The 24,955-nt window shown below is 51.5% G+C and overlaps 1 protein-coding gene across 5 annotated transcripts in view; it reads left to right on the top strand.

Annotated features, from left to right (window-relative positions):
* LOC133362996 (chondroitin proteoglycan 2-like) overlaps positions 1 to 22,711 on the top strand; it is a 210,168-nt gene extending 187,457 nt beyond the window's left edge. For all 5 annotated transcript variants that reach the window (XM_061581990.1, XM_061581987.1, XM_061581988.1 and 2 more), the window contains one exon: positions 22,478 to 22,711. In XM_061581990.1, the coding sequence (XP_061437974.1) occupies positions 22,478 to 22,485 (8 nt within the window). In that variant the 3' untranslated portion in view covers positions 22,486 to 22,711. The remainder of the gene's footprint in view (positions 1 to 22,477) is intronic.
* Positions 22,712 to 24,955: the final 2,244 nt, after the last annotated feature.

Here is a 24,955-nt window from a genome sequence, read left to right as displayed (position 1 = left end):
GGTTAAAAAACGACCGAAAGATTTGCACGGTCCTAAGCGCGCGCAAGCAAGCAGTGAACTTTATATAAGGATTTTAAAATGTTCTAAAGCGATCTGAGCCACCAAGCTACTCGAGCGAGAGGCTTGTGATCATCACCATCATCAGACACATACAGACACACTGACACACACACACACACACAGACACACACACATACACAGACACACACACATACATAGACACACACACACACAAACACACACATACACACACACATACACACATAGACAAAGATCCCCCGCAACAGACTGTAGGGGCAAGTGCTGTTAGCGAGCACCTATGAAGGCCGGAACGACACACGAGGGGTGGGTGGGCCAGCACCACGCCCGACCGCCTTTGTCTCCCCAGTGGCGATGTTTACCACCCGCACCGGTACTCATTTAAGGCTGAGTCGACCTAGGGAGGCCCAGGTAATCGTCACTGGTGTTAGCCGTGAGCGGAATCGAACCCGGGTCGCCAGGTTCATAGCGCAGCGCGCTAACCGCTACCTACCGCTCCCCACACACAGACACACACACAGACTCACACACACACACACAGACATACATACACACACAGACAAACACACAGACAGACACACAGACACACAAAGACACACACAGACACACCAAAGACACACACCACACACACACACATACACACACACAGACACAAGACACACACACAGACACACACACAGACACACACAGACACACACATACAGATACACACATACAGACACACACAGTAAGACACAGACAGACACACACACATTAAGACACAGACACACACACAGACACACACACATACACACACATACACACACACAGAACACACACATACACACATACACACACACATCACACACACATACAGACACACACACACTGACATACACGACACACATACACACACTGACACACACACTGACACACACAGTCACACACACAGACACACACACAGACACACACACAACAAACACTACAGACGCACACAGTAAGACACAGACAGACACACACACATTAAGACACAGACACAGACCAGACACACAGACACACACAGACACACACATACACACGACAGACACATACACACACATACACACACACATACAGACACACACACACTGACATACACAGACACACATACACACACATACAGACACACAGACACACACACTTGACACACACGACTGACACCACACTGACACAACACTGACACACACTGACACACACACGACACACACAGACACACACACGACACACACACTGACACACACACAGACATACACACAGACACACACACGACACACAGACATACAGACACACATAGACACACACACACATACACACACACACACAGATCGCCCCGAGGCACCCATCTCGTCGTCTGTATTATAGAACACGAAGGCGTCAGTCGCTAATCACCCAGAATTGGTTGCATAATTTCCCCGTCAAGATAAAAAAACCAAAATGAAATCTTCCTCCCGTGTGACCTCTTCAAATACCACCGCTGGAGGGAAATTGCCGTGATTATTTGTGTTTTTTTAGCATAAGCAGCAGCAGAGCCGAACTAATAAGAAACAATTCGCGTGTTTGACGGGTGGGGACTTCCACTAAACTAACTGCTGGGTCGTCATCTCGGTTTAAAAAGTAAATAAAAATGTTCAAAACGATCTGAGCCACCAAGGATTGACAGCTGCTGAGCGAGAGGCTTGTGATCATCACCATCATCATCATCATCTCGTCGCGTGAAATTAGAAAGGCGTAGAGACCCACAGAGATACACAGAGACCCATAGAGATACACAGAGACCCATAGAGATACACAGAGACCCACAGAGATACACAGAGACCCACAGAGATCATAGAGATCCATAGAGATACACAGAGAGCCATAGAGATACACAGAGACCCATAGATATTACACAGAGACCCACAGAGATACACAGAGACCCACAGAGATACACAGAGACCCACAGAGATACATAGAGACCCACAGAGATACACAGAGATACACAGAGACCCACAGAGATACACAGAGACCCACAGAGATCCGTAGAGATCCATAGAGATACACAGGAGAGCCATAGAGATACACAGAGACCCATAGATATACACAGAGACCCACAGAGATACAGAGACCCACAGATATACACAGAGACCCACAGAGATACATAGAGATACACAGACCCACAGATACACAGAGACCCATAAAGATACAGAGACCCATAGATACATAGAGATACACAGACCCCAGAGATTATACAGAGACCCATAGAGATACACAGAGACCCATAGAGATACACAGAGACCCATAGAGATATACAGAGGTGGGTTGAGTGAGTGAGTGAGTGTGAGTGAGTGAGTGATGGGTGGGTGAGTGAGTGGGTGAGTGAGTGAGTGTGTGGGTGAGTGAGTGAGTGGGGAGTGTGTGAGTGAGTGGGTGTGTGAGTGAGTGTGTTAGTGGTGAGTGAGTGTGTGAGTGAGTGGATGAGGAGTGGGTGTGTGTGGTGAGTGAGTTGTGAGTGTGTGTGGGTGAGTATGTGAGTGTGAGTGTGTCGGTGTGTGAGTGAGTGGGTGTGTTAGTGAGTGGGTGAGTGTGTGAGTGAGTGTGTGGGTGAGTGTGTGGGTGAGTGAGTGGGTGTGTTAGTGAGTGAGTGACGCACAGCAATCACGCCTACACACCGTCTGTGTCCCCCCCCCCACCACCCCCCACCAAGAGTGGTGGCGTCATCGTCGATAAACGATGATCTTAAGAGGCGTCATGAGAGGGAGAGAGGAGGAGGTGGAGGTGTGGTGGAGGAGGTGTAGGAGGGAGTGGAGGATGGAGGGGTGGTGGAGGAGGTGGAGGAGGAGGAGGGAGAGTGGAGGTGGAGGAGGTGGAGGAGGAGGTGTAGGAGGGAGTGGAGGATGGAGGAGGTGGTGGAGGAGGTGGAGATGAGGGGAGGTGTGGTGGAGGAGGGAGTGAGGAGGAGGAGGTTAGGAGGTGGTGGAGGAGGTGTAGGAGGGGAGAGGGGGGAAGGAGGAGGAGAAGGAGGTGGAGGAGGAGTGGAGGAGGAGGTCATGGTCATTAGATGATGCGAGCTGGGCGTGCCTCCCCGGGGCGATGGTTTCGAGGTTCCCCGCGGCCCTGGAGGGCGGTGACCTCACGCCGCCGCTCGCCCATAAAAAGGCGACGACTCTCAAGCAGCCGCATCACTCCGTCTGACACCTCCAGGAGACCTCCAGGAGACCTCCAGGACACCTTCAGAACCACTCCAGGAGACCTTCAGGAGACCTCCAGAACCACTCCAGGAGACCTTCAGGAGACCTCCAGAACCACTCCAGGAGACCTTCAGGAGACCTCCAGAACCACTCCAGGAGACCTCCAGGACACCGCCGCTCCCCGCTGCATCCTCTCTCCGACTCCACAATGGCTCAGAGCGTCGTGCCCCTGGTCATCGCCTTGCTGGCCGGTCGCTGGCTCTCAGCAACGCGAACGTGAGTCCTGGACCCCATGGGAGTGAGCCTTAGTCTGGCTCTGTGAGTCTCGGTGATTGACACTGAACCCTATGGGAGTGAGCCTTAGTCTGCTCTGTGAGTCTCGGTGATTGACACTGAACCCTATGGGAGTGAGCCTTAGTCTGGCTCTGTGAGTCTCGGTGATTGACACTGAACCCTATGGGAGTGAGCCTTAGTCTGGCTCTGTGAGTCTTGTCATTGACACTGAACCCTATGGGGAGGGAGCCTTAGTCTGGCTCTGTGAGTCTCGGTGATTGACCTGAACCCTATGGGTGAGCCTTAGTCTGGCTCTGTGAGTCTCGGTGATTGACACTGAACCCTATGGGAGGGAGCCTTAGTCTGGCTCTGTGAGTCTCGGTGATTGACACTGAACCCTATGGGAGTGGCCTTGTCTGGCTCTGTGAGTCTCGGTCATTGACACTGAACCCTATGGGAGGAGCCTTAGTCTGGCTCTGTGAGTCTCGGTGATTGACACTGACCCTATGGGAGTGAGCCTTAGTCTGGCTCTGTGAGTCTCGGTGATTGACACTGAACTCTATGGGAGTGAGCCTTAGTCTGGCTCTGTGGGTCTCGGTGATTGATAAGAACCCTATGGGATGAGCCTTAGTCTGGCTCTGTGAGTCTCAGTGATTGACACTGAACCCTATGGGAGTGAGCCTTAGTCTGGCTCTGTGGGTCTCGGTGATTGACACTGAACCCTATGGGAGGGAGCCTTAGTCTGGCTCTGTGAGTCTCGTGTGATTGACACTGAACCCCATGGGTGAGCCTTAGTCTGGCTCTCTGAGTCCTGGGAGAATGACACTGAACCCTATGGGAGTGTTTTTTTTTTCAAAATGTAAATATGGTTTGGGGGGGGGGCAGAGGTTTGTGACGGGGGGGGGGGGGTCAAAAATCGTCCAAAATCGCGTGACATGATTTATGGACGGCTCCTTACACAGATGAGGTTTTTATGTTAATAGGTTGTGTTGACATGTGACGATACCGATGATGTTTTGAGTTAATCTCCCATCGTGTGCTAATTCTTTGCTTTGTTTACATTTACAGGGAAGCGGATATAACAACGGTAAGAGTTTTACTCCTGTGATACAGACTACTCACACAGTAGAGACCCACAGACTACTCACACAGAGACCCCGAGACTCATCACACACAGAGACCCACAGACTACTCACACACGAGACCCACAGACTACTCACACAGTAAAGACCCATAGACTACTTACACAGAGACCCACAGACTCACCACACAAAGACCCATAGACTCATCACACAGAGACCCACAGACTCATCACACAGATACCCATAGACTCATCACACAGAGACCCACAGACTCATCACACAGAGACTCACATACTCATCACACAGAGACCCATAGACTCATCACACAAAGACCCAGACTCATCACACAGAGACCCACAAACTCATCACAGAGACCCGCTAACATCTCTACCTTTGTCCCCTGCAACGTTTGACCCACCCAGTATTCTGCCAGGGCAAGGCTGATGGGATGTACGCAGACACCTCAGACTCCCACTACTTCTACCACTGCTCCAATTCCCTGACGTACCACAAGCAATGTCCAGCCACCCTGGTGTTCAACACGGCAAGAAACAGATGTGACTGGATGGTACGTATCGCACATTCACCCCATCAACTCACTCACCCACTCACACATTCACTCATTCACCCACCCACTCATTCACCCACCCACTCATTCACCCACTCACACATTCACTCATTCACCCACTCACTCACCCACTCACACATTCACCCATCCATTCATTCACCTACCCACTCGCACACTAATTCCCCCACTCATTCATTCATGTACCCACTCACTCACCCACTCATTCATTCAGCCACTCCCTCACTCATTCATCCACTAATTCACTCATTCACCCACTCACTGTTTCACCCACTCACTCATTCATCCACTAATTCATTCAGCTACTCACTCACCCACTCATTCATTCAGCCACTCCCTCACTCATTCATCCACTCACCACTCATTCACCCACTCACTCATTCACCCGCTCACCATTCACCCACCCATTCACCCTCATCCACTCACTCACTCATTCACCCACTCATCCATTCACCCATTCACCCAACCATTCACGCAAACACACACACACTCAGTCACCTATTCACCTGGCCAATCGTTCGCTTACCCCCCACTCACTCATTCGCCAACTCACTCATTCACCCACCCATTCATTCACTCACTAATTCTCCCATTCACACAACTCGTTCACCCACCCATAGACTACTCACACAGAGACCCACAGACTACTCACACAGTAGAGACCACAGACTACTCACACAGTAGAGACCCACAGACTACTCACACAGTAGAGACCCACAGACTACTCACACAGTAGAGACCCACAGACTACTCACACAGTAGAGACCCACAGACTACTCACACAGTAGAGACCCACAGACTACTCACACAGTAGAGACCCACAGACTACTCACACAGTAGAACCCACAGACTACTACACACTGATCTGTGTCTGTGTCGTGTGTGCAGTTGCAGGCAACGTCGCAGCAGTCACCACCCAGGGAGCCAACAAGCCACGTAAGCCCTCAACTCGTGACGTCTCGTGACGTCACGTGTCGTCTCGTGACGTCACCACCCCCCCCACACTCCCCTCCATCTCCATTGCACGCCTTGACGATGGTGTCGTGGCCTCTGTAGAAGACGGGAGGGTGATGGAGGTGATGGTGGTGATGGAGGTGATGGAGGTGATGGTGGTGATGATGGTGGTGATGGAGGTGATGGTGGTGATGATGGTGGTGATGGGGGTGGTGATGGTGGTGATGGAGGTGATGGTGGTGATGGTGGTGATGATAGTGGTGATGGTGGTGATGGTGGTGATGGGGGTGCTGATGGAGGTGGATGGTGGTGATGGTGGTGATGGCAGGTGATGATGATCATCATCATGCGGCTACATGGCCCAGCCAATGCAGCCTTGCCTGCCGGAGGAGCTCACCGATGAGACTTTGTCCAGGTCTTTAGAGGATTTGTGAGCTCCTCACACAATCCAGCCTGGTTAAACCCAGAATTGATCGTAGGCAGGCCAGCCGAAATGTTTCTACCGGCGAAGATGCTCCATTAGGGGGGTCCACGTAAGGGACACCGAAAGCACGAAGAACAACCCAGAGCCCAGGCCTACTGATGGTATCATAGGCCTTGACCAGGTCAAAAAAGCAGAGATGTAGGTCTTGTTGGAATTCCCTACACATCTGCTGTAGCAAACGGACAGAAAATATGGCATCTGTGCAGGACCGCCCTTTCCTGAAACTGCATTGGGGCTCCGCAAGCCTCTTCTCAGTGTGCCTGGCAAGGCGATGTTGAATAATCTTTGCCAGAACCTTTTCCGGCACACTGAGGAGTGAGATGCCCCTGTAGTTGTTACAGTCTGTGCGTTTCCCTTTTTAAGAGGGGGACCACCAGGGCATCCTTCCAGTCCTGCAGAACCCATCCAGTGGTCCAGACTGTTGTTATGATGTCATGTAGGGCAGTCTGTGCACAAACGCCACCCTCCCTCAGCATTTCATTTGGGAGATCATCTCTGCCCGGTGCCTTTCTTGGTCTCAGACTCTGGATCGCCTTCAGAACTTCCTCAACAGATGGCACCTCAGCCAGCCACTCACAGGGGGTGACTTCTTCCAATATTTGAGGCACCGCAGCCTCGGCAGGGTCATCCCCACTTTGTCCACGATGTTTTCCATGTGGAGGGATTTCTTCTCCCCAGGACCTCACAGAAATGCTCAGCAAATCTGCAAACCTGTTCCTGGGGGTCGGAGATTGGATCACCGTTTTTTCCCCTAATGATGGTAATAGGTGTGGCGCTGCAGGTTACTTTTTTGATGGAGTTAAATAGTGATTTGTGATCGCGGGCCACTGAGGCAGACTCCATCTCCTCAGCAACCCGCAACCACCACCCATCCTTACAGCGCCTTACGGCTCTCCGAACTTCCGAGCGAAGGCTGCGGTAAACCTCCTCATTCTCTGACGTGGGATGCTGTAGGCGATGAGAGTGGGCCTGTCGCTTTTTCTCAATTAACCTGAACACCTCCTCTGTCAGCCAGGGTTTCTGGGGAGATCTGGACCGCGTACCCAAAGCAGCCATTGCAGCTGCCTGAGTCACAGTCCTAAACCTCACCCATTTACCGTCAAAATCTGGAGTGGGGGACGATGCCAACCCCAGCCGCAAGCGATGATGAATTCTCGCTTGCAACTTTCATCAGCTCGCGAGACCAGGCCACCTTAGGTTTGAATGGGGTCCTGGGTGTACACCCCCACCGGAGTGGAAGAAAGGCAGGCGCATCTTACAAATGACTAGTCGATGGTCAGAGGGTAGATCAGCTCCACGGTAGGTCCTGGTGTCAAGGACATGGGCCCGCATCCGCTGTTCCGTCACTATGTAGTCCAGCAGATGTTCTTGTTTGGACCCGGTATGCATCCATGATGTTGTGTGGATGCGCCGATGCCGGAAGAGCGTGTTGGTAATTACAAGCCCATGGGCTGCACAAAAATCTATCAGCCTCCTACCGTTATTATTGAGCTGATCTGGCCCATGCTTTCCAATCACTCCAGACCAGGTGCCAGCATCGTGACCAACTCGGGCATTGAAGTCACCCAACTAGATGACTCTATCCGTGGGGCCATTTTAGCCAGCACCTGTGACAGGAGATCATAGAAGGCATCTGACTCATCGGCCTTGCCTGCATCCCTCCACGGATGTTCGTCTTTGATGGGAAGGCGAGCCCAAAGTAGCCTGGGGCTTACAACTTCACACACCTAACCGCCACGCTCCCACACCCTTTTAATGTTTTGTTCAGAAGAAGAGCCACTCCCTGTTGTTTGGCAGTCTCCTGCCCCGAGTAGAGGACTGTCCACCCTCATCTTGGCAGGAGCCAGAGCCGGTCCACCGGACCTCCTGAATACCACAGAGATTCAGGCGGTACTGGTTCCAGCTCTCCCGACAGAAGAGTATCAGCCTCTCCTCCGCAGTGAGCGTTCGAAAATTCCACGTGGCCATCCGTAGTGGCTTTTTATTTTTTCCTGGAGGAGCAGCCCGAGGTAAAGATTCAGCTCCTGGCTCCGCCAAATGGGGTTTGGCCAGGAGACACCTGTCCACCCGGGGCCTCCGCACAAGCTTGTTAATTACATTTTTCAGTCGGAGTTTAGCCCCCATTTAGCCGCTGTGGTGGTCACAGATGCCATGAGGGGAAAGGCCACTCGGAATTGGCCCTCCCCCCATCAGCACTGTACACGACAACGTTGCCCATCCAGCACACGAGGAGGTAGGGGGTTGTTTACACAGACTCATACACTCAGAGACCCACAGACTCATCACACGGAGACCCTAGACTTATCACCAAGAGACCCATATACTCATCACAACAGAGCCCCTCAGACTCATCACACAGAGACCCACAGACTCATCACACAGAGACCCACAGACTCATCACACAGAGACCCACAGACTCATCACACAGAGAACCGCTAACAGCTCCACCTTTGTCTCCTGCAGTGCTGAACTCGGTATTCTGCCAGGCAAGGCCGATTGGCTTGGTACGCAAACCCCTTAAACTCCCACACCTTCTACCAATGCTCCAATGTCCCTGACGTACCTCAAGCAATGTCCAATCCACCCTGGTGTTCAACCCGGCCATCAGCGTGTGCGACTGGCCTGGTACGTATGGCACATTCACCCCATCCAATCACTCACCCCATTCGCTCATTCACCCACTCGTTCACCCACCCATAGACTCACACAGTAGAGACCCACAGACTACTCACACAGTAGAGACCCACAGACTACTCACACAGTAGAGACCCACAGACTACTCACACAGTAGAGACCCACAGACTACTCCACACAGTAGAGACCCACAGACTACTCACACAGCAGAGACCCACAGACTACTCACACAGTAGAGACCCAGACTACTCACACAGTAGAGACCCACAGACTACTCACACAGAGACCCACAGACTACTCACACAGTAGAGACCCACAGACTACTCACACACAGAGACCCACAGACTACTCACACAGCAGAGACCCACAGACTACTCCACAGTAGAGACCACAGACTACTCACACAGCAGAGCCCACAGACTACTCACACAGAGACCCACAGACTACTCACACAGTAGAGACCCACAGACTACTCACACAGTAGAGACCCACAGACTACTCACACAGCAGAGACCCACAGACTACTCACACAGTAGAGACCCCAGACTACTCACACAGTAGAGACCCACAGACTACTCACACAGAGACCCACAGACTACTCACACAGTAGAGACCCACAGACTACTCACACACAGAGACCCACAGACTACTCACACAGTAGAGACCCACAGACTACTCACACACAGAGACCCACAGACTACTCACACAGAGACCCACAGACTACTCACACAGCAGAGACCCACAGACTACTCACACAGTAGAGACCCACAGACTACTCACACAGTAGAGACCCACAGACTACTCACACACAGAGACCCACAGACTACTCACACAGTAGAGACCCACAGACTACTCACACAGTAGAGACCCACAGACTACTCACACACAGAGACCCACAGACTACTCACACACAGAACCCAGACTACTCACACAGTAGAGACCCACAACTACTCACACAGTAGAGACCCACAGACTACTCACACACAGAGACCCACAGACTACTCACACAGAGACCCACAGACTACTCACACACAGAGACCCACAGACTACTCACACAGAGACCCACAGACTACTCACACACAGAGACCCACAGACTACTCACACAGTAGAGACCCACAGACTACTCACACAGTAGAGACCCACAGACTACTCACACACAGAGACCCACAGACTACTCACACAGCAGAGACCCCAGACTACTCACACACAGAGACCCACAGACTACTCACACAGTAGAGACCCACAGACTACTCACACAGTAAGACCCACAGACTACTCACACACAGAGACCCACAGACTACTCACACAGCAGAGACCCACAGACTACTCACACACAGAGACCCACATACTACTCACACACAGAGACCCACAGACTACTCACACAGCAGAGACCCACAGACTACTCACACAGTAGAGACCCACAGACTACTCACACAGTAGAGACCCACAGACTACTCACACAGTAGAGACCCACACTACTCACACACAGAGACCCATAGACTACTCACACAGCAGAGACCCACAGACTACTCACACAGTAGAGACCCACAGACTACTCACACACAGAGACCCACAGACTACTCACACACAGAGACCCACAGACTACTCACACAGTAGAGACCCACAGACTACTCACACAGTAGAGACCCACAGACTACTCACACACAGAGACCCATAGACTACTCACACAGTAGAGACCCACAGACTACTCACACACAGCAGAGACCCACAGACTACTCACACAGTAGAGACCCACAGACTACTCACACAGTAGAGACCCACAAACACTACTCACAAGTAGAGACCCACAGACTACTCACACAGAGACCCACAGACTATCGCACAGTAGAGACCCCAGACTACTCACATAGAGACCCACAGACTACTCACACAATAGAGATCCACAGACTACTCGCACAGTAGAGACCCACAGACTACTCACAGTAGAGACCCACAGACTACTCACAGTAGAGACCCACAGACTACTCACACAGTAGAGACCCACAGACTACTCACACAGCAGAGACCCACAGACTACTCACACAGCAGAGACCCATAGACTACTCACACAGTAGAAACCCACAGACTACACATACAGTAGAGACCCACAGACTACTCACACAGAGACCCACAGACTACTCACACAGCAGAGACCCACAGACTACTCACACAGTAGAGACCCACAGACTACTCACACAGTAGAGACCCACAGACTACTCACACAGTAGAGACCCACAGACTACTCACACACAGAGACCCACAGACTACTCACACAGCAGACCCACAGACTACTCACACAGTAGAGACCCACAGACTACTCACACAGTAGAGACCCACAGACTACTCACACAGTAGAGACCCACAGACTACTCACACAGAGACCCACAGACTACTCACAGCAGTAGAGACCCACAGACTACTCACACAGTAGAGACCCACAGACTACTCACACAGAGACCCAGACTACTCACAGCAGTAGACCCACAGACTACTCACACACAGAGACCCACAGACTACTCACACAGTAGAGACCCACAGACTACTCACACAGTAGAGACCCACAGACTACTCACACACAGAGACCCAAGACTACTCACACAGTAGAGACCCACAGACTACTCACACAGTAGAGACCACAGACTACTCACACACAGAGACCCACAGACTACTCACACAGTAGAGACCCACAGACTACTCACACAGCAGAGACCCACAGACTACTCACACAGTAGAGACCCACAGACTACTCACACAGAGACCCACAGACTACTCACACACAGAGACCCACAGACTACTCACACAGCAGAGACCCACAGACTACTCACACAGAGACCCACAGACTACTCACACAGCAGAGACCCACAGACTACTCACACAGTAGAGACCCACAGACTACTCACACAGTAGAGACCCACAGACTACTCACACAGTAGAGACCCACAGACTACTCACACAGTAGAGACCCACAGACTACTCACACAGTAGAGACCCACAGACTACTCACACAGTAGAGACCCACAGACTACTCACACAGTAGAGACCCACAGACTACTCACACACAGAGACCCACAGACTACTCACACAGTAGAGACCCACAGACTACTCACACAGCAGAGACCCACAGACTACTCACACAGTAGAGACCCACAGACTACTCACACACAGAGACCCACAGACTACTCACACAGTAGAGACCCACAGACTACTCACACAGTAGAGACCCACAGACTACTCACACACAGAGACCCACAGACTACTCACACACATAGAGACCCACAGACTACTCACACAGCAGAGACCCACAGACTACTCACACAGTAGAGACCACATACTACTCCACAGTAGAGACCCACAGACTACTCACACAGTAGAGACCCACAGACTACTCACCCACAGAGACCCACAGACTACTCACACAGTAGAGACCCACAGACTACTCACACAGTAGAAACCACAGACTACTCACACAGTAGAGACCCACAGACTACTCACACAGTAGAGACCCACAGACTACTCACACAGTAGACCCACAGACTACTCACACAGTAGAGACCCACAGACTACTCACACAGCAGAGACCCACAGACTACTCACACAGTAGAGACCCACAGACTACTCACACAGAGACCCACAGACTACTCACACAGAGACCCCATACTACTCACACAGTAGAGACCCACAGACTACTCACACACAGAGACCCACAGACTACTCACACAGAGACCCACAGACTACTCACACAGAGACCCACAGACTACTCATACAGGAGACCCACAGACTACTCACACACAGACCCACAGACTACTCACACAGCAGAGACCCACAGACTACTCACACAGTAGAGACCCACAGACTACTCACACAGAGACCCACAGACTACTCACACAGTAGAGACCCACAGACTACTCACACAGTAGAGACCCACAGACTACTCACACAGAGACCACAGACTACTCACACAGAACCCACAGACTACTCACACAGTAGAGACCCACAGACTACTCACACAGTAGAGACCCACAGACTACTCACACAGAGACCCACAGACTACTCACACAGAGACCACAAGACTACTCACACAGTAGAGACCCACAGACTACTCACACACAGAGACCCACAGACTACTCACACAAGAGACCCACAGACTACTCACACAGCAGAGACCCACAGACTACTCACACAGAGACCCACAGACTACTCACACAGCAGACCACAGACTACTCACACAGTAGAGACCCACAGACTACTCACACAGTAGAGACCCACAGACTACTCACACAGTAGAGACCCACAGACTACTCACACAGTAGAGACCCACAGACTACTCACACAGTAGAGACCCACAGACTACTCACACAGTAGAGACCCACAGACTACTCACACAGAGACCCACAGACTACTCACTCAGAGACCCACAGACTACTCACACACAGAGACCCACAGACTACTCACTCACTCAGAGACCCACAGACTACTCACACAGAGACCCACAGACTACTCACACAGTCAGAGACCCACAGACTACTCACACAGAGACCCACAGACTACTCACACAGTAGAGACCCACAGACTACTCACACAGTAGAGACCCACAGACTACTCACCACAGAACCCACAGACTACTCACACAGTAGAGACCCACAGACTACTCACAGCAGAGACCCACAGACTACTCAACACAGTAGAGACCCACAGACTACTCACACAGTAGAGACCCACAGACTACTCACACAGAGACCCACAGACTACTCACACACTAGAGACCCACAGACTACTCACACACAGAGACCCAGACTACTCACTCACAGACCCACAGACTACTCACACACAGAGACCCACAGACTACTCACACAGTAGAGACCCACAGACTACTCACACAGTAGAGACCCACAGACTACTCACACAGTAGAACCCACAGACTACTCACACAGCAGAGACCCACAGACTACTCACACACAGAGACCCAGACTACTCACACAGTAGAGACCCACAGACTACTCACACAGAGACCCAGACTACTCACACAGTAGACCCACAGACTACTCACACACAGAGACCCACACTACTCACACAGTAGAGACCCACAGACTACTCACACAGCAGAGACCCACAGACTACTCACACAGTAGAGACCCACAGACTACTCACACACAGTAGACCACAGACTACTCACACACAGAGACCCACAGACTACTCACACAGTAGAGACCCACAGACTACTCACACAGTAGACCCACAGACTACTCACACAGTAGAGACCCACAGACTACTCACACAGTAGAGACCCACAGACTACTCACACAGCAGAGACCCACAGACTACTCACACAGTAGAGACCCACAGACTACTCACACAGTAGAGACCCACAGACTACTCACACAGCAGAGACCCACAGACTACTCACACAGTAGAGACCCACAGACTACTCACACAGTAGAGACCCACAGACTACTCACACAGAGACCCACAGACTACTCACACAGTAGAGACCCACAGACTACTCACACACAGAGACCCACAGACTACTCACACAGTAGAGACCCACAGACTACTCACACAGTAGAGACCCACAGACTACTCACACAGTAGAGACCCACAGACTACTCACACACAGAGACCCACAGACTACTCACACAGTAGAGACCCACAAACTACTCACACACAGAAACCCACAGACTACTCACACAGAGACCCACAGACTACTCACACAGTAGAGACCCACAAACTACTCACACACAGAAACCCACAGACTACTCACACAGAGACCCACAGACTACTCACACACAGAGACCCACAGACTACTCACACAGTAGAGACCCACAGACTACTCACACAGTAGAGACCCACAGACTACTCACACAGAGACCCACAGACTACTCACACAGTAGAGACCCACAGACTACTCACACAGAGACCCACAGACTACTCACACAGAGACCCACAGACTACTCACACAGAGACCACAGACTACTCACACAGAGACCCACAGACTCACACAGAGACCCACAGACTACTCACACAGAGACCCACAGACTACTCACACAGTAGAGACCCACAGACTACTCACACAGTAGAGACCCACAGACTACTCACACAGAGAGCCCACAGACTACTCACACACAGAGACCCACAGACTACTCACACAGTAGAGACCCACAGACTACTCACACACAGAGACCCACAGACTACTCACACACAGAGACCCACAGACTACTCACACAGTAGAGACCCACAGACTACTCACACAGAGACCCACAGACTACTCACACAGAGACCCACAGACTACTCACACACAGAGACCCACAGACTACTCACACAGTAGAGACCCACAGACTACTCACACAGTAGAGACCCACAGACTACTCACACAGAGACCCACAGACTACTCACACAGTAGAGACCCACAGACTACTCACACAGTAGAGACCCATAGACTCACACACAGAGACCCATAGACTACTCACACAGAGACCCACAGACTACTCACACAGTAGAACCCACAGACTACTCACACACAGAGACCCACAGACTACTCACACAGAGACCCACAGACTACTCACACACAGAGACCCACAGACTACTCACACAGCAGAGACCCACAGACTACACACAGAGACCCACAGACTACTCACACAGTAGAGACCCACAGACTACTCACACAGTAGAGACCCACAGACTACTCACACAGTAGAGACCCACAGACTACTCACACAGAGACCCACAGACTACTCACACAGCAGAGACCCACAGACTACTCACACACAGAGACCCACAGACTACTCACACAGTAGAGACCCACAGACTACTCACACACAGAGACCCACAGACTACTCACACAGTAGAGACCCACAGACTACTCACACAGAGACCCACAGACTACTCACACAGTAGAGACCCACAGACTACTCACACAGAGACCCACAGACTACTCACACAGTAGAGACCCACAGAACTCACACAGCAGAGACCCACAGACTACTCACACAGTAGAGACCCACAGACTACTCACACAGTAGAGACCCACAGACTACTCAACACAGAGACCCACAGACTACTCACACAGTAGAGACCCACAGACTACTCACACAGTAGAGACCCACAGACTACTCACACAGCAGAGACCACAGATACTCACACGTAGAGACCCACAGACTACTCACACAGTAGAGACCCACAGACTACTCACACAGAGACCCACAGACTACTCACACAGAGACCCACAGACTACTCACACACAGAGACCCACAGACTACTCACACAGCAGAGACCCACAGACTACTCACACAGTAGAGACCCACAGACTACTCACACACAGAGACCCACAGACTACTCACACACAGAGACCCACAGACTACTCACACAGAGACCCACAGACTACTCACACAGTAGAGACCCACAGATACTCACACACAGAGACCCACAGACTACTCACACAGTAGAGACCCACAGACTACTCACACACAGAGAGACCCACAGACTACTCACACAGCAGAGACCCACAGACTACTCACACAGTAGAGACCCACAGACTACTCACACAGAGACCCACAGACTACTCACACAGTAGAGACCCACAGACTACTCACACAGTAGAGACCCACAGACTACTCACACAGAGACCCACAGACTACTCACACAGTAGAGACCCACAGACTACTACACACAGTAGAGACCCACATACTACTCACACAGTAGAGACCCACAGACTACTCACACAGTAGGACCCACAGACTACTCACACAGTAGAGACCCACAGACTACTCACACAGTAGAGACCCACAGACTACTCACACAGTAGAGACCCACAGACTACTCACACAGAGACCCACAGACTACTCACACAGCAGAGACCCACAGACTCACACAGAGACCCACAGACTACTCACACAGAGACCCACAGACTACTCACACACAGAGACCCACAGACTACTCACACAGTAGAGACCACAGACTACTCACACAGAGACCCACAGACTACTCACACAGTAGAGACCCACAGACTACTCACAGCAGAGACCCACAGACTACTCACAGTAGAGACCCACAGACTACTCACACAGCAGAGACCCACAGACTACTCACACAGTAGAGACCCACAGACTACTCACACAGTAGACCCACAGACTACTCACACCAGAGACCCACAGACTACTCACACAGTAGAGACCCACAGACTACTCACACAGTAGAGACCCACAGACTACTCACACAGCAGAGACCCACAGACTACTCACACAGTAGAGACCCACAGACTACTCACACAGTAGAGACCCACAGACTACTCACACACAGAGACCCACAGACTACTCACACAGAGACCCACAGACTACTCACACACAGAGACCCACAGACTACTCACACAGTAGAGACCCACAGACTACTCACACAGTAGAGACCCACAGACTACTCACACACAGAGACCCACAGACTACTCACACACAGAGACCCACAGACTACTCACACAGTAGAGACCCACAGACTACTCACACAGTAGACCCACAGACTACTCACACACACAGAGACCCAGATACTCACACAGTAGAGACCCACAGACTACTCACACACACAGAGACCCACAGACTACTCACACAGTAGAGACCCACAGACTACTACACAACAGAGACCCACAGACTACTCACACAGTAGAGACCCACAACTACTCACACAGTAGAGACCCACAGACTACTCACACAGCAGAGACCCACAGACTACTCACAGTAGAGACCCACAGACTACTACACATAGAGACCCACAGACTACTCACACAGTAGAGACCCACAGACTACTCACACATAGAGACCCACAGACTACTCACAGTAGAGACCCACAGACTACTCACACAGTAGAGACCCACAGACTACTCACAGTAGAGACCCACAGACTACTCACACAGTAGAGACCCACAGACTACTCACACAGTAGAGACCCACAGACTACTCACACAGTAGAGACCCACAGACTACTCACACACAGAGACCCACAGACTACTCACACAGCAGAGACCCAGACTACTCACACAGTAGAACCCACAGACTACACACAGTAGAGACCCACAGACTACTCACACAGAGACCCACAGACTACTCACACAGTAGAGACCCACAGACTACTCACACAGTAGAGACCCACAGACTACTCACACAGTAGACACCCACAGACTACTCACACAGTAGAGACCCACAGACTACTCACACAGCAGAGACCCACAGACTACTCACACAGTAGAGACCCACAGACTACTCACAGTAGAGACCCACAGACTACTCACACAGTAGAGACCCACAGACTACTCACACAGTAGAGACCCACAGACTACTCACACAGTAGAGACCCACAGACTACTCACACAGTAGAGACCCACAGACTACTCACACAGCAGAGACCCACAGACTACTCACACAGTAGAGACCCACAGACTACTCACACACAGAGACCCACAGACTACTCACACAGTAGAGACCCACAGACTACTCACACAGTAGAGACCCACAGACTACTCACACACAGAGACCCACAGACTACTCACACAGTAGAGACCCACAGACTACTCACACAGAGACCCACAGACTACTCACACAGCAGAGACCCACAGACTACTCACACAGTAGAGACCCACAGACTACTCACAGTAGAGACCCACAGACTACTCACACACAGAGACCCACAGACTACTCACACAGAGACCCACAGACTACTCACACAGTAGAGACCCACAGACTACTCACACAGTAGAGACCCACAGACTACTCACACACAGAGACCCACAGACTACACACAGTAGAGACCCACAGACTACTCACACAGAGACCCACAGACTACTCACACAGTAGAGACCCACAGACTACTCACACAGTAGAGACCCACACACAACAGAGACCCACAGACTACTCACACAGTAGAGACCCACAGACTACTCACACAGTAGAGACCCACAGACTACTCACACAGTAGACCCACAGACTACTCACACAGTAGAGACCCACAGACTACTCACACAGCAGAGACCCAAGACTACTCACACAGAGAGACCACAGACTACTCACACAGAGACCACAGACTACTCACACAGTAGAGACCCACAGACTACTCACACAGAGACCCACAGACTACACACACACAGAGACCCACAGACTACTCACACAGTAGAGACCCACAGACTACTCACACAGAGACCCACAGATACTCACACAGTAGAGACCCACAGACTACTCACACAGTAGAGACCCACAGACTACTCACACAGTAGAGACCCACAGACTACTCACACAGTAGAGACCCACAGACTACTCACACAGAGACCCACAGACTACTCACACAGTAGAGACCCACAGACTACTCACACAGAGACCCAGACTACTCACACAGAGAGACCCACAGACTACTCACACACAGAGACCCACAGACTACTCACACAGTAGAGACCCACAGACTACTCACATAGAGACCCACAGACTACTCACATAGAGACCCACAGACTACTCACACAGTAGAGACCCACAGACTACTCGCACAGTAGAGACCCACAGACTACTCACAGTAGAGACCCACAGACTACTCGCACAGTAGAGACCCACAGACTACTCACACAGTAGAGACCCACAGACTACTCACACAGCAGAGACCCATAGACTACTCACACAGCAGAGACCCACAGACTACTCACACAGCAGAGACCCACAGACTACTCACACAGCAGAGACCCACAGACTACTCACACAGTAGAGACCCACAGACTACTCACACAGTAGAGACCCACAGACTACTCACACAGTAGACCCACAGACACTCACACAGCAGAGACCACAGACTATCACACAGTAGAGACCCACAGACTACTCACACAGTAGAGACCCACAGACTACTCACACAGTAGAGACCCACAGACTACTCACACACAGTAGAGACCCACAGACTACACACAGTAGAGACCACAGACTACTCACACAGTAGAGACCCACAGATACTCACACAGTAGAGACCCACAGACTACTCACACACTGAGTCTGTGTCTGGTGTGCAGTTCCACATGACGACGCAACAGCAATCACCCAGGGGCAACCAAACAAGGTAAGACCTCAAATCGTGCAATCTCGTGTCGTCTCGTGTCAACTCGAGGCTACACGGGGCACTTTGTCTGTGGTCTATAGACACTGCCGCTGCTACTCACAGCCCTTGCCCCTGCAGCCCTGCTAGAGGCTACACGGGCACCTTGTCTGTGTGTCTATAGACACTGCTGCTAACAGCACTTGCCCCTTCAGCCTGCTAGAGGCTACAGGGCCACCTTTGCCTGTGTGTCTATAGGTGCTGCTACAACAGCACTTGCCCTACAGCCCTGCTAGAGGCTACACGGGCCACCTTTGCCTGTGTGTCTATAGGACTGGTCAGCCACTTGCCTCTGCTAAGAGGCTACACGGGTCACTTTGCCTGTCGTGCGCAGCGTACGTGGGTGGACTTCTGCAAGGCGAAGGTGGACGGGATGTTCGCGGACCCAGGGAACTCGAACGCCTTCTACCACTGCTCCAACACTACACCTACTACAAGCTCGCCAGCAAGGCCTGGTGTTCAACCAGGGGCTCGGGGCTTGCGTGTGGCCATACCAAGGTTGGTCGGCTGTCTGTGCTGTGTGCTTGTGTGTGGGTGGGTCTGTGTGTGTGGGTCTGTGTGTGATTGTGGTGTGTGGGTCTGTGTGTGTGGTCTGGTGTGATTGTGTGTGGGTCTGTGCGTGTGTCTGTGTGTGATTGTGTGTGTGGGTCTGTGCGTGTGTGTCTGTGTGTGATTGTGTGTGTGGGTCGTGCGTGTGGTCTGTGTGTGATTGTGTGTGTGGGTCTGTGGGTGTGGGTCTGTGTGATTGTGTGTGTGGGTCTGGGTGTCTGTGTGTGATTGTGTGTGTGGGTCTGTGCGTGTGTGTCTGTGTGTGATTGTGTGGTGGGTCTGTGCGTGTGTCTGTGTGTGATTGTGTGTGGGTCTGTGCGTGTGTGTCTGTGTGTGATTGTGTGTGTGGGTCTGTGCGTGTGTGTCTGTGGTGTGATTGTGTGTGGGTCTGTGCGTGTGTGTCTGTGTGTGATTGTGTGTGTGGGTCTGTGGTGTGTGTCTGTGTGTGATTGTGGTGTGGGTCTGTGTGTGTGTGTGTCTGTGTGTGATTGTGTGTGGGTCTGTGGTGTGTGTCTGTGTGTGATTGTGTGTGTGGGTCTGTGCGTGTGTGTCTGTGTGTGATTGTGTGTGTGGGTCTGTGCGTGTGTCTGTGTGTGATTGTGTGTGTGGGTCTGTGCGTGTGTGTCTGTGTGTGATTGTGTGTGGGTCGGTGTGTGTGGGTCTGTGTGATTGTGTGTGTGGGTCTGTGCGTGTGTCTGTGTGTGATTGTGTGTGTGGGTCTGTGCGGTGTGTTGTGTGTGTGATTGTGTGTGGGGTCTGTGCGTGTGTCTGTGTGTGATTGTGTGTGTGGGTCTGTGCGTGTGTGTCTGTGTGTGATTGTGTGTGTGGGTCTGTGGGTGTGTCTGTGTGGATTGTGTGTGGGTCTGTGCGTGTGTGTCTGTGTGTGATTGTGTGTGTGGGTCTGTGTGGGTCTGTGTGTGATTGTGTGTGTGGGTCTGTGGTGTGTGTCTGTGTGTGATTGTGTGTGTGGGTCTGTGCTGTGTGTCTGTGTGTGATTGTGTGTGTGGGTCTGTGCGTGTGTGTCTGTGTGTGATTGTGTGTGTGGGTCTGTGCGCGTGTGTCTGTGTGTGATTGTGTGTGGGTCTGTGCGTGTGTGTTGTGTGTGATTGTGTGTGTGGGTCTGTGCGTGTGTCTGTGTGTGATTGTGTGTGGGTGTCTGTGTGTGGGTGTCTGTGGGTGTGTGTGTCTGTGGTGTGGGTCTGTGTGTGTCTGTATGTGTGTGTGTCTGTGTATGTGTCTGTATGTGTGTGTGTGGGTCTGTGTGGGTCTGTGTATGTGTGTCTGTGTGTGTCTGTATGTGTATGTGTCTGTGTGTGTCTGTCCGTGTGTCTGTGTGTGTCTGTGTATCTGTATGTGTGTGTGTCTGTGTGTGTGTCGGTGGTGGTGGTGGTGGAGGGGTGGGTACTGGTGGTGGTGGTACTGGTGGTGGTGCTAGTGATGGTGGTACTGGTGCTAGTGGTGCTAGTGGTGGTGGTGGTACTGGTGGTACTGGTGGTGCTAGTGGTGCTAGTGGTGGTGGAGGTGGTAGTGCTGGTGGTGGCGGTGGGGTAAACCCGTGCCACCTTTGCCTCTCTCTGTGTGCCCGCAGGAGTCTAGGTTGGAGTCACGGGACCTCCAGGAAATGAAGACGTCTCCTGCAATGTCACCATCACCACCACATCACCATCAATTCACTACCATCACCATAATCACCACCACCACCATCATCATCACCACATCACTACCATCACCATAATCATCATGACTACCATCACCACCACTATCACTACCATCACCACCACTCTCACTACCATCACCACCACTCTCACTACCATCACCACCACTATCATCACCACCACTATCACTACCATCACCACCACATCACTACCACCACTATCACTACCATCACCACCACTCTCACTACCATCACCACCACTATCACTACCATCACCACCACTATCACTACCATCACCACCACTCTCACTACCACACCACCACTCTCACTACCATCACCACACATCACTACCATCACCACCACTATCACTACCATCACCACCACATCACTACCGTCACCACCACTCTCACTACCATCACCACCACTATCACTACCATCACCACCACATCACTATCATCACCACCACTATCACTACCATCACCATGATCATCATAGGGGTTGATGTTGCTACTCACTACTAACAGCACTTACCCCTACAGCCTGCTAGAGGCTACACGGGGACCTTTGTCTTTGTCTCTATAGGCACTGCTACTCGCTACTATCAGCACTTGACCCTGCAGCCTGCTAGAGGCTACACGGGGAGCTTTCTCTTTGGGGGTTATACTTTTTGGGCAATGTGATTGGTTGGTATTCCGAATAAAGTTGATCGGTGTTCTGCACGGTGACTACGCGTCCACGACTTTGTGTGTGTGAGTAGTCTGTGTGTGTGTGAGTAGTCTGTGTGTGTGTGAGTAGTCTGTGTGTGTGTGTAGTCTGTGGGTCTCTGTGTGAGTAGTCTGTGGGGCTCTGTGTGTGTGTGTGAGTAGTCTGTGTGTGTGTAGTCTGTGGGTCTCTGTGGAGTAGTCTGTGGGGCTCTGTGTGTGTGTGAGTAGTCTGTGAGTCTCTGGTGTGTGTGTGAGTAGTCTATGGGTCTCTGTGTGTGTGTGTGAGTAGTCTGTGTGTCTCTCTGTGTGTGTGTGAGTAGTCTGGGTCTCTGTGTGTGTGTGTGAGTAGTCTGTGAGTCTCTGTGTGTGGTGAGTAGTCTATGGGTCTCGTGTGTGTGTGAGTAGTCTGTGTGTCTCTCTGTGTGTGTGAGTAGTCTGTGGGTCTCTGTGTGTGTATGTGAGTAGTCTGTGAGTCTCTGTGTGTGTGTGTGAGTAGTCTATGGGTCTCTGTGTGTGTGTGTGGTGAGTAGTCTGTGGGTCTCTGTGTGTGTGTGAGTAGTCTGTGGGTTCTACTGTGTGAGTAGTCTGTGGATCTCTCTGTGTGTGTGAGTAGTCGTGTGTGTAGTCTGTGTGTGTGTGAGTAGTCTGTGTGTGTGTGAGTAGTCTGTGTGTGTGTGAGTAGTCTGTGTGTGTGAGTAGTCTGTGTGTGTGTGAGTAGTCTGTGTGTGTGTGAGTAGTCTGTGTGTGTGTGAGTAGTCTGTGTGTGAGTAGTCTGTGTGTGAGTAGTCTGTGTGTGGTGAGTAGTCTGTGTGTGTGTGAGTAGTCTGTGTGTGTGAGTAGTCTGTGTGTGTGTGAGTAGTCTGTGTGTGTGTGAGTAGTGTGTGGTGTGTGAGTAGTGTGTGTGTGTGTGTGAGTAGTCTGTGTGTGTGTGAGTAGTCTGTGTGTGTGTGAGTAGTCTGTGTGTGTAGTCTGTGTGTGAGTAGTCTGTGGTTCTGTGTGTGAGTAGTCTGTGGGTCTCTGTGTGAGTAGTCTGTGGGTCTCTGGTGTGTGTGAGTAGTCTGTGGGTCTCTACTGTGTGAGTAGTCTGTGGGTCTCTATTGTGTGAGTAGTCTGTGGGTCTCTACTGTGTGAGTAGTCTGTGGGTCTCTGAGTGAGTGAGTAGTCTGTGGGTCTCTGTGTGTGAGTAGTCTGTGGGTCTCTGCTGTGAGTAGTCTGTGGGTCTCTACTGTGTGAGTAGTGTGGGTCTCTACTGTGTGAGTAGTCTGTGGGTCTCTACTGTGTGAGTAGTCTGTGGATCTCTGTGTGTGTGAGTATGTGGGTCTCTGTGTGTGAGTAGTCTGTGGGTCTCTGTGTGAGTAGTCTGTGGGTCTCTACTGTGTGAGTAGTCTGTGGGTCTCTGAGTGAGTGAGTAGTCTGTGGGTCTCTGCGTGAGTGAATAGTCTGTGGGTCTCTGTGTGTGAGTAGTCTGTGGGTCTCTGTGTGTGTAGTCTGTGGGTCTCTGTGTGAGTAGTTTGTGGGTCTCTACTGTGTGAGTAGTCTGTGGGTCTCTACTGTGTGAGTAGTCTGTGGGTCTCTGTTGTGTGAGTAGTCTGTGGGTCTCTACTGTGTGAGTAGTCTGTGGGTCTCTACTGTGTGAGTAGTCTGTGGGTCTCTGCTGTGTGAATAGTCTGTGGGTCTCTAGTGTGAGTAGTCTGTGGGTCTCTACTGT

Source organism: Lethenteron reissneri, unplaced genomic scaffold (assembly GCF_015708825.2).
Source record: "Lethenteron reissneri isolate LAM-NWPU_2019-01 unplaced genomic scaffold, ASM1570882v1 scaffold_1639, whole genome shotgun sequence".
Classification (NCBI taxonomy): domain Eukaryota; kingdom Metazoa; phylum Chordata; class Hyperoartia; order Petromyzontiformes; family Petromyzontidae; genus Lethenteron; species Lethenteron reissneri.
Note: the sequence above shows the minus strand (reverse complement) of the source record. Positions and strands in the feature narration are given on the sequence as shown.